The sequence below is a fragment of the Natrix helvetica genome, assembly GCF_964273705.1.
Source record: "Natrix helvetica genome assembly, chromosome: 9".
Classification (NCBI taxonomy): Eukaryota; Metazoa; Chordata; class Lepidosauria; order Squamata; family Natricidae; genus Natrix; species Natrix helvetica.
The window spans coordinates 11,835,642-11,847,655 of NC_138560.1; the positions used below are offsets into that span (position 1 = coordinate 11,835,642).

General features: G+C 42.8%; 1 protein-coding gene across 4 annotated transcripts in view; it reads right to left on the reverse strand.

The window, feature by feature from the left end:
- PTPRU (protein tyrosine phosphatase receptor type U) overlaps positions 1-12,014 on the reverse strand; it is a 274,199-nt gene that overhangs the window by 58,855 nt on the left and 203,330 nt on the right. For all 4 annotated transcript variants that reach the window (XM_081962455.1, XM_081962453.1, XM_081962454.1 and 1 more), the window contains exons 16-17: positions 8,069-8,259; positions 1,530-1,602 (exon numbers count right to left, since the gene is read on the reverse strand). In XM_081962455.1, the coding sequence (XP_081818581.1) occupies positions 1,530-1,602; positions 8,069-8,259 (264 nt within the window). The remainder of the gene's footprint in view (positions 1-1,529; positions 1,603-8,068; positions 8,260-12,014) is intronic.

Here is a 12,014-nt window from a genome sequence, read left to right on the forward strand (position 1 = left end):
AGTGATATGGTCCAAGGCACAACATCTTAACTTATAAATCATGGCTTAGACTGCAGAGTTCAGGCAAGCGACTCTACGGTTTAGTGAAATCTGCGACTTCAACCACCTGCGCCCACAAAGAGCATGTTTCATTGAAAGGAGATCATAATCAATGTCTACGCCATCTATGTTCCAACCTGAGCTTAGTGCGCAAGATAATCTGTCACAAGGTCCTTTCTGTTAATGACTACTTTTACTTCAACTGCAATGACACAAGGGCTATCAATAGATACAAACTAAATGTAATCCATTCTAATCTTGATTGCAGGAAAAATGATTTCAGCAATAGAGTAGCAAATGTGTGGAACACCCTACCTGATCCTGTTGTCAGTTTCTCTAACCCCCATACCTTTGACCTTAAGCTGTCTACCGTGGACGTTCTTAAGAGGTCCCTAAGGGGGCGTGCATAAGCGCACAAGCGTGCTTACCATACCTGTCCTCCCATTTATATGTACTCCTTTTATGTATTCATGGCTATGTTTTGTTTATTTATATCCATTTATTTGTGCCATTTTTTTCATGTGTTCTCATACTTGTGATGGAACCTGGGAAATAGGCACCCCATCCTATCCCAGTGTCCCACACTCACTTTAATATTTTCACGTGATTGTTTTTGCAAATGGCATCAATACCAGATCAAAATCTAGCTGCTGCAAATTTGACAGACCAAGATTCTCTGTAACACCTCTCCTGCGCGAGCTGCACTGGCTTCCTGTGGTCTACCGAGTGCGTTTCAAGGTTCTGATTATGATCTTTAAAGCGCTTCATGGCATAGGACCTAGTTACATGCAGGATCGCATCCTGCCCCACACATCCCTACGACCAATTCGCTCACACAGAGAGGGACTTCTCCGGGTGCCATCCGCCAAACAGTGTCGGGGGGCGACATCCAGGAGCAGAGCCTTCTCTGTGATGGGCCCAGCCCTGTGGAATGACCTCCCCCGTGACATCAGGATTATTTCCGATCTCCGCTCCTTCCGTGTACAGTTGAAGACCCACCTCTTTCAATCATCCGGCCTGGCTCAACCGTAATCTTTTCATATTCCTCCTGACTGTCTTTTTTAAATTTTAAATTTTTATTGTATATTGGGTTTTTTATTAGACGGGGCATGTTAATGGTTTTAATTTGTCTTAATGTTTTAATCTATTACCTCCTCCGTGCATGTATGTCCTTGTATATATGTATGTTTATATATGTCTTAATGTACGCCGCCCCGAGTCCTGCCCGGAAAGGGAGCGGCTAATAAATCCAAATTTATTATTATTATTATTATTATTATTATTATTATTATTATTATTATTATTATTATTATTATTATTATTATTATTATTATTATTATTCAGAGTAAGACCCAAACCAAATCCATATTGTGCAAACTCTGCAGAGTTTTAGGGCATTTCAACTCTCCTAGCATTAAAGGAAGGATTATCGATTTTTTTCCCCTTTTGTTTCTTTCTTCTAGGGAAAGGTTTTTGTCTCAGCCACTTACAGGTAGGCATGTGATCTTGTCTCCCTTTGGTTTTTTCTTTCTTCTTTGAAGCATCCCAGCCTTCAAAGAAACTCTAGGAGGAAGAGAAGAGATGTTATGTGCCTCAAGTACCCTTAGGAATAAGCACACAGCATTTCCACCAGCAGTACAGATAACAATAGTTTCTCTTGAGCTTAGCTCCATTACACTGATTCAAAATTGGTTACCAGGTGTAGGATTCATTTGATAGACTGATGCTTGCATGCCTACATCCATACTGTGCACAGCTTCAAAAGAGAGGGGGGCCATTAAGAACTAAAGTTGCAAAGGAGTTATCATGTTAGACCAAATCTATTTACTGCATATAAAAGGCAAATACCACTCACTCATCACAAAATCTCCAGAATCGTAAAGCCTACAAACCTGAAATTTGCCACATATGTTCCTCTTGGCTTCTAGGTGCTCGCTAAGAAAGGATTTTTTGAAATGACCATCATATCATTAGTATTTCTTATAGAGTAATTAACATGCTCTGATGCTAAGGAGTTCTACTCCCCCATCCCACCTGAAAAGAACTCTGTGCCAACTGCCAATTGCTTCACATTCCGTTACCTCAGTTCAAACTGGCAGACGTTGCACTCCTTCACTCAGGAGTGGTCTGGGACTCCTTACAGTATTAAACATCAGTACCTCACCAAAATGTCTACGCCTTCCACCTATGGAACTGCTTCCGGACTCAAGGAGGCGGGAGAGATATTCCCTTATGTGTTTCAGTCACCGACCACCACTGAGGCAACGGATTGTGAACCGAATTTCTCCTGCATAGCCTGATCGCATAGTTTCGTCGTGAAGCACGGGTATCCAGCTAGTCTTTATATATTACAATAGAAGATGTCTCCCAATCTCAATGCTGGGAAGAGAACAGCCCATTTTTTAGGGAAGGAAAGGTGTGGAGGAAAAGGCCCAAAATTTATAACTTTGGTAAGACCATACTTAGAGTATTGCATATTTTAAAAAAAAGTTGAGACTCTAGAAAGAGTGCAGAGAAGAGCAACAAAGATGATTAGAGGACTGGAGATGAAAACATATGAAGAATGCTTGCAGGAACTGGGCATGTCTAGTTTAATGAAAAGAAGGACTAGGGGAGACATGATAGCAGTGTTCCAATATCTCAGGAGCTTCCATAAAGAAGCAGGAATCAAGCTATTCTCCAAAGCACCTGAAGGCAGGACAAGAAGCAATGGGTGGAAACTAATCAAGGAGAGAACCAAATTTCTAAGGAGAGAAATTTCTAAGGAGAAATTTCCTGATAATAGAATTATTAATCCGTGGAATGGCTTGTCTTCAGAAGTCATGGGTGCTCAATCAATGGACGTTTTTAAGAACAGATTGGGCAATCATTTGTCTGAAGTGATAGAGGGTTTCCTGCTTGAGCAGAGGGTTGGACTAAAAGATCTCCAAGTTCCCTTCCAAGTCTGCTATTCTGCTATTTTTGTTCTTTATTTCTGCTGCAGACATCTACGAAGGGCTTCATTTTTGGTTTCTGCTTCTTGTTATTATTAATTGAGAAGTCGTGTCCAACCCGTCGCGACTCCATCGACAACATTCCTCCAGGCCTTTCTGTCCTCTACCATCCCCCGGAGTCCATTTAAGCTCACACCTACTGCTTCGGTGACTCCATCCAGCCACCTCATTCTCTTGTTGTCCCCTTCTTCTTTTGCTTCTGCTTCTACTTGTGGGCAATTAAGCAATCTGCTTAGCTCAGTTACGGTAGTGAGCACGTGTTATATGCATGTTGCTGGGTAAAGAAGAGTTTGGAGAACAGAGGTTTACTGCCACATGTTAAGTCTAACAGGTGCTTCACTCAAGGATACTTTTATCAGAAGACCTTCTTGAAGCTGCGTTACAAGTGACACAGGTCTCTGTGTTAAAAGGCAAAGTGAGCTCCGACAGATCTTCAGATTCCAGAAGAGGCTACTTTTTAGTGGAGATGCCTCTCCTGGTGCTCTCAGAAACGTTTTCGCGCTGGTGCAGCACATGCTCATAAGCCTCTTCCACAATTCCTGGCCATGCACGTGAGACCTCAAAAATCTGCCTTCAAAACACATCAATAACCAATTTTGTTGTATACATGACGTACAAGGACAATGAAGGCTACACTATACATCACTGATGCCCCCGCGGAGGCAAACTGTATCACCTCCACAGTGCAAAGCAAAGCACAGTCATTTTGCAGAGGTCTATGAACACCGTGGGAGCCAGAATTTCCACTGTTAAGCAAGGCTAAGTGAATTGTGCCCAATTCTAGGAACTTTTTGCCTGTGATAAGCGGATTACTGTAGTTATTAAGTGAAGCACTGAAGTCGTTAAATGAAGGTGGCTTCCCACGTTGACTTTGCTTGTTGGAAGTTCGCAAATGGTGATCACATGACCCAAGGACATTGCAACCATTATAAGGACATGCCAGCTGGTAAGCATTCACATTTTGATCACATAACTGTGGAGATGGTCTGACAGTTGTCAGTGCGAGGACCAGTCATAACTCACTTTTTTCCAGTGCCATTGTAACATTGAAGGGTCACCAAAGAATAGCCAATACAATGCAATAGCAGAGTTGGAGAACCTTGGAGGTCTTCTAGTCCAACCCCTGTCTAGGCAGGAAACCCTATACCATTTCACACAGATGGCTCCAACAGCTTCTTAAAGACTTCCAGTGTTGGGGCTTTCACAACTTCTGGAGGCAAGCTGTTCCACTGATTCATTGTTCTAACTGTCTGGAAATTTCTCCTTAGTTCTAAGTTGCTTCTCTCCTTGATTAGTTTCCACCCATTGCTTCTTGTTCTGTCCTCAGGTGCCTTGGAGAATAGTTTGACTTTCTCTTCTTTGTGGCAACCCCTGAGATATTGGAACATTGCTATCATGTCACCCCTAGTCCTTCTTTTAATCAAACTAGACATACCCAGTTCCTGCAACCGTTCTTCATATGTTTTAGCCTCCAGTCCCCTAATCATCTTTGTTGCTCTTCTCTGCACTCTTTCTAGAGTCTCCACATCTTTTTTTACATCATGGCAACCAAAACTGAATGCAATATTCCAAGTCGAAGACTATCTGTAGTATGTATTATGTATAGCATTTTCTTAAAGGTGTTAAACCAGGGGTGTCAAACTCAAGGCTTTGTGGGCCAGATCTGGCCCATAGGATTCTTAGATCTGGCCCATGTGGCCACCCTGGAAACAGAGAAAGACTGGCCTGCAGTGCCTCTGCCAGCAAAAATGGAGCTCAGGAGTGCTGCATGCAGCCCTCCCGGGCTACATTTTCACTGGCAGAGGGTTGCAGGAGGCCGTCACAACCAAAAACAGACTTTGTGAGGGCTGCGCAAAGCTCTCCCAAGCTCCATTTTGGCTGGCAGAGGGTTGCAAGAGATCATCACAGCTGCAAACGGAGCTTGGGAGCCCATTTTCGCAAATAAGAGTGCTTGGGCCACCACAGGAGTTCCCAACATGAATGACATCAAACTAGCCATGCCCACCTGGGCCATGCACCCCCCCTCCCCAAGGTCAAACACAACCCTGATGCGGCCCTCAATGAAATCGAGTTTGACACCCCCGTGTTAGACTATTATAGGAACGAGCCGTACCGACAGAGATAGTAATATCCAAATATCATCTTACACTTAGTGGCCAACATTAAGACACTCTGTTAAAAATACACTGATCTCCCAAAGCTAACCCACACTATTTAAGTTGGTTAAATGTCACCCCACTGCCAAAGGAATGCCACAAGACATAACCACTATATCAAAAATTGCCTGGAAATGATTTAATGGAAGAGAAGTTATCCAAAATTAATCAAGCCTTGCTAAAATAGGATTTTTTTTAAAAAAAGAAGAAGAAGAAGAGGAGAGAGCTCTATAAAATAAATAAGAATGGAACCAATATCCCATTCTCTTCTCATTGTCTGTACCACAGGAAAAATATGTCGCACACTAACAGGAGGTCGCAGTGATTATTGGCTATTTCCCCTGGGTACCATTAAGAGAGAAACTTTGGGCATTGTTCCACAGTCCCATAACCTGGAGGAATTAACCAAGGAACTGTGATGTCTCCTTCCCACTGTTTGAGCCCCTCTGGAGAAATTAAGATTTCAAGTACAACTAAAGTTTAGCTCTCAGGTACGTTCAAAGTCTTTTTACCTGTTATATCAAAGGAAAGGAAAGTGTGCTAGAAGGGCAAATGGGGGTGGGGGTAGAGAAACCAGGGCACAGAATGCTTGATGGGTACAGAGACGAGGCTGCCTCCTGGGGCATCTTCCGCAGGATCCCCTTCACCCCTGGCAGTGCCCTGGGGAACCTCGCTGACTGAGTAAGAGGGCAGTAGAGAAAGACATTTTCCTGAAATTTAAATCATAGGGCACACAACAAGGAACTGCGTCAGGGAGAATGCACGCCTCTGTTATGACCTACTGCCACTTAGTTTCAATGTGCGGAATTTCAATCACTCTTTCACAACGGCTTTTCCCTGGTGGCAACTGGGTTTCTTTCACCACACAACTACCGTAACAGTCAGGAATGATGGGAATGTAGTGCAGTAGCCTCTGGAAGGCCATCCCATCCTTATGACTGAACTACAGTTTTTACCACAACTCCTGAGTCTTCCTTCCTTCCTTCCTTCCTTCCTTCCTTCCTTCCTTCCTTCCTTCCTTCCTTCCTTCCTTCCTTCCTTCTTCCCTTCCCTCCTCTCTCTCTCTCTCTCTCTCTCACTCTCTCTCTCCCCCCCTCTCTTTTTTCTAATCGCCAACTGAAAGTGGCAAACATGTCCAACATACCTTTCTCCTTCTATTTTTCCCAATGAGCTTTTGAGGTGAGTTAGGCTGAGAGAAAGTGAGTGACTGGCCCAAGATGACCCAGTTGGCTTTCGTGGCTAAGGCAGGACTAGAACTCCCTGTCACCTGGCTTCTAGCCGGGTGCCTTAACCTCTAGACCAGTGATGGCTAACCTTTTTTTTCCTCTGGTGCCAAAAGCACACACACACATACACACACACAGACACACTCATGCTGTGGTGCGTGCATGTGTCCCCACACCCATGATTCAATGCCCCTCCAGCACACCCCACGCCCCTGCACATCCATGTGTGACCCCTGCAAACCCCACACCCCATGCGCATACATGTGTGACACCCCCCATGCTTGCTCCGCACATGCGCACACAAAACCCCCCCTTTTGGCCTCCTAAAAGAGGGGGGAAAGCCTCTCAACTCAAAACAATGCTGGGGGGAATCTCTGGAGATCTGGGAAGGCACGGCTGCAGAAAGTGAGGAGAAAAGTATGCGCGCATGCCTCCCGCCTGCAGGGCAAACCTGAAAATCAGCTGGTCAGCGGGAGGCGTGTGTGCTGGGCAACGGCTCACATGCCCGCAGAGAGGTGCCATAGGTTCTCCATCCTGGCTGTAGACCAACATACACCTTTGTAGAAAAATGATGAAATATGTCCACTTCCATCAACCCAAAGATTGTCTGCTGTTGGTCATAGTCACAACACAGCTAGGTCCATTGTTTAATTGCCCACAAGGTAGAAGCAGAAACGAAACCCTTTAGAAATGTTTGCACCAGGTTTTAAATCTAGATCCTTCCCCACCACCACCACACACACTTTCCGTTCAATAAAAAAATGGGTTATTCACTTCCCAGTGTTGAGGTTGGACAGGATTCCTGGGCTTTTGGATATCACCACCTCTTACCCTTACAGTATAATGTTTAGATATGCATTCCAGTTTTTTTTTTAATTTTTCTTTTATTTCATAAGTGGGTTCCATTGATGCTGGTGTGATATCATAGAAATGCCTGCTGCTGAAAGTAACAGAGTAAAAAATGGAAGAAAATAATGTGTTTCATTCCCTGTTTCTTATTTTTGAGTGCTTTTCGAACAACTGGTTTGGGAAATACATAGCAGCTTTTCAATTACTGTATTTTAACCAGCCCAGGTTTGTCAGAGTAGCCCAGACCAGTAATCCTGGAGAAGAAGGTCTCTAGCAATTGGACGTTAGACAGCAATTTTATGCAACCAAGAAATGCAGTTTGTGACAACATCTTGAAATGTAGTAACAGAAAATGTTCTGTCTGGATACAGAAGAAGAGACAGTGCTGGTGGCTTCGGGAGGACACAATGTCCTTTTGGCATCATCCTACCCATGAGATATTCTGGGCATCGTGTCATGGTGGCTTTGGACTGCTTGTAACCCTTCCAAAGTCAGCAGTGGGACACAGAATCCAACAAAAGGAAGATTTCTCCAGAAAAGGCAGATGTCAGAGAAGGAGGCTTCACCCAAGAGAGAACGTACTTATGCTATTAATTCTTGCAAGCATGTCAGAAACCTTCTTTTATATTTTTCCATTGTGACCATTTTCCTTCCATTGAAGGTGGGGGTGGGGGGGAGCGGTTTTTTTAAAAAAAATGTTTTTTCTTAAATTGAACCAAATTTCAGCTACCTTATATGAAGTGGAATGCATGGGAAGTGAAAGGAGAGAGAGGGTGAGCTTTCTCACTTCTGTTTCTTTTCTCACCTCATATTCTTGCTTGAAGCCATACCCTTCTGCTGTTTTCATTTGATTGATGTGCTGGAGAAGATCGGCCACTCGGACAGCTGGGTGAAGCTGTCCAGTGTGATAGGGGGAGCCTTTGCGTCCACACGGCCTTCGAGGGGACCCCCCTAATAGGCTGCTGGACTCATTGACAATGTTGGAACGTTGATCACCTGGAAAAGAAAGAACCCAACATCCTATAAACACAAAGCAATAGATTCTCAGAGGAACAGGAATGGACCACACTCCATCTATGAAGTGGTGATAAGTGAGAAATCTGTTTAAATCACCAATGCGCATTTTCCAAACTTATCCATCAACCAGACTGTAAGTTTTCATCAATATTAGCATGCTGCTAGAGTTTGCAGTACCAATTTATCAACAAGAACTGTGTATAATGTGTTTACAAAAATGTCTACATTAGCAAAAGGGGAATATACAAAACCTCTAAATGAACAAAACCTGGTTATGAGAAATATGCCTGTTGGGACAAATATACTGTATGTGAATGAATTTTCTTACAAGGACCTAGGATGGAAGTAACGCTTGTCACTCAATCCAACTTATTTCTAGAAAAGTGGTTTCTCCGTAAGGTTGAAGTTAATAGATGCTTTTTGAAAAGAGTGAATGTGAATTCAATCTTTTTTTCTATCAATATTTACCTCTAGCATTGTACAAACAAGGGAATCAATGTAATGTCATAGTTGGAAAGCCTTTTTTTATATTAGAAGTAAACAATCTGGGGCACTTTAGGGATTTTTTTGGTCTCTCACTCTCAGCATTTTTGACCCTTGATTGTTCTGGAATTGAATTGGAAATATCACTCAAAAGTTGGAATTAAGATTGCCGGGAGAAATATCAACAATCTCAGATGTGCAGATGATCGCTCTCTAATGGCAGAAAGTGAAGAGGAACTAAAGAGCCTCTTGATGCGGGTGAAGTAGGAGAGTGCAAAAGTTGGGTTGAAACTCAACATTAAGAAAACTAAGATCATGGCATTCAGCCCTCTCAATTCCTGGCAAATAGATGGGAAAGAAATGGAGGTAGTAACAGATTTTATTTTCCTGGGCTCCAAGATCACTGCAGATGGGGACTGCAGCCAAGAAATTAAAAGAGGCTTGCTCTGGGGAGGAAAGCTATGGCAAATCTAGACAGCATACTAAAAAGCAGAAATATCACCCTGCCAACAAAAGTGCGTATAGTCAAGGCTATGGTTTTCCCAGTTGCAATGTATGTCTGTAAAAGTTGGACCATAAGAAAGGCTGAGCACCAAAGAATTGAGGCCTTTGAACTATGATGATGCTGGAGAAGACTCCTGCGAGTCCCTTGGACTGCAAGGCGATCCAACCGGTCAGTCTTGGGGAGATCAACCCCGACTGCTCTTTAGAAGGTCAGATCCTGAAGAGGAAACTCAAATACTTTGGCCACCTAATGAGAAGGAAGGACTCACTGGAGAAGAGCCTAATGCTGGGAACGATTGAGGGCAAAAGAAGAAGGGGACGACAAGAGAATTAGGTGGCTGGATAGAGTCACTGAAGCAGTTGCCATGAGCTTAAATGGACTCCAAAGGATGGCAGAGGACAGGAAGGCCTGGAGGAACGTTTTCCATGGGGTCGGGTTGGGTCAGACATGACTTCGCAACTAACAACATCACTCAAAAATATCCAGAGGACTCTAGATTGCTTAGTCCCGTTTTAAATTTTGGCCTCACTGAGATGAAATAACTGCAAAACACTATGGTCATTTTGGAGGAAAACACCATATTCTGCAAGTCTATTTAGTTTCTCCTCTAGTCCACCCAGAAAAAGCTTGCAGAAATGTTTGCATTAGCAAGATAACATTTTAATGTCATGTCAGAACATTAACTGAGCTGTCCATAAAAGCAATTTATCCTCTGGGATAAAGCCCCAATCACTATTATAATGGCAATAATGTGATGCTACTGACATCTATATGACCCCCCTCATCCTGAATGGAATTGTCTTAACAATTCTCTGAGTAGTTCTAGGCTTTTATACCAATTACTCTGAAAAAGGAACAAGCTCTCCTCATGCCAAGCAGGTAAATTCCTTGGTTCTGCCTGCCCAATTCCTACCTCCAATTAGAAAAGGATAACCTCCTTCAACATAATGTGAAAGTGGGTCAAGAATTATTAAAAAAAAGCAAAATACACATCAAAGGATTTTAATTATGGTCACTGACCAGGACTGAATGTAAGTATACTAAAAAAAATGGTGGAGGGGGAAGGAGATTTTTTGCAAAGTTTGGAACTGTTATACAGTTAGTTCGTGTACATGAATCCTTTCCAAACCCACAGCCTGATGCTTGGTAAGATGTGAACTGGGGTACTGCACTTGGGGGTAATGCTTTTCCCATCCCCAGTGCAATCATCAGAATTTTTTATTCATATGACCATAACTAATAACTATGATCATCACTGAGGTTACATCTTATGATTTATGATGATAGTATGTTACGATTATGATCATAATTTGTCACTTGTTGTTATGGAATCTGAGAGCTTACGCACCAGAGACAAATTCCTTATGTGTCCAATCACACTTGGCCAACAAAGAATTCTATTCCTATTCCTGTTCCATTCCATTCGTTTCCCAACTGCAGCCATTTTAAGACTTCATTTTCCAGGATACCCGACCAAGCAAAAATGATTGAAAAAGATGGGGGATATAATAGATGAGTTCGAAAGGTGACTAGGAGTTCCTTGGAAGAGAGATAACAGAATAACAGAGTTGGAAGGGACCTTGGAGGATTTCCAGTCTAACCCCCTGCTGAGGCAGGAAACCCCATACTATTTCAGAGAAATGGTTGTCTGATCGCTTCTTAAAAACCTCCAGTGTTGGATAAAACTTTATAAAAAATAAAATTTTATAATGGAGGACAATTTATTGGGAAAGAAATGCTGCATATCAAAGAGACAAACCTGATTTTGATCACCAAATTGCACCAATGCAATCTTGAGATGTTTATCAGGAGACACTGAAGTGTTGAAGGATATGCAGTATGTTGCTAAGAGATGCAGATGTTCACCCTTAATATCTACGTAGAGTTAGAAATTCTATTCAGGATCATGGGAGATTATTTGGGAATTCATCCTCTATCATATTTTTCTAATAGCCTTAATCTTGATAATACAATCATTACAGTAAGGTAAAGGTTCCCCTTGCACATACGTGCTAGTCATTCCCGACTCTTAGTGGGTGGTGCTCATCTCCGTTTCAAAGCCAAAGAGTCAGCATTGTCCAAAGACGTCTCTGTGGTCATGTGGCCGGCATGACTAAATGCCGAAGATGTATGAAACGCTGTTACCTTTCTGCCAAAGGTAGTTCCTATTTTTCTACTTGCATTTTTACATGCTTTCAAACTGCTAGGTTGGCAGAAGTTAGGGCAAATAACAGAAGCTCACACCGTTACGAGGCACTAGGGATTCGAACCGCCAAACTAACTACCTTTCTGATCGATAAGCTCAACATCTTAGCCACTGAGCCATTGCGTCCCTGTCACAATCATTATACTTGCTGTTATACTCTTCCTGTTGTATACATTTTTCCTAATCTTCCAGTTTCTGTTTTAGCACACCTCTCGGAATGACAGCTTTGTTCATTTCTTGCAGAGGTGTTATTTCGCTGCCTATTGCAGTCCCAGAAGTGCTTGTCTTAGCAATATGTTATCTTATGAATGCTTTGGGTTCAGTTCATACAGGTCCACTGTGGATACATCTGCTTGGAAACACCATCCCTCAACCCCATGTCTTTTTCCTTATAATTTCCAAGATCAGAAGATGGAGCCACAGAACAATGGGTGCAGAGGAAGTCCGAGAGTAAGCAAAGCCCCAGTGCTTCCTCTGCCAATCTTGGAAGCAGCCACAAGAAGATATTTGTAATGGTGTGAGTGGGGAAGACTTTGGGAG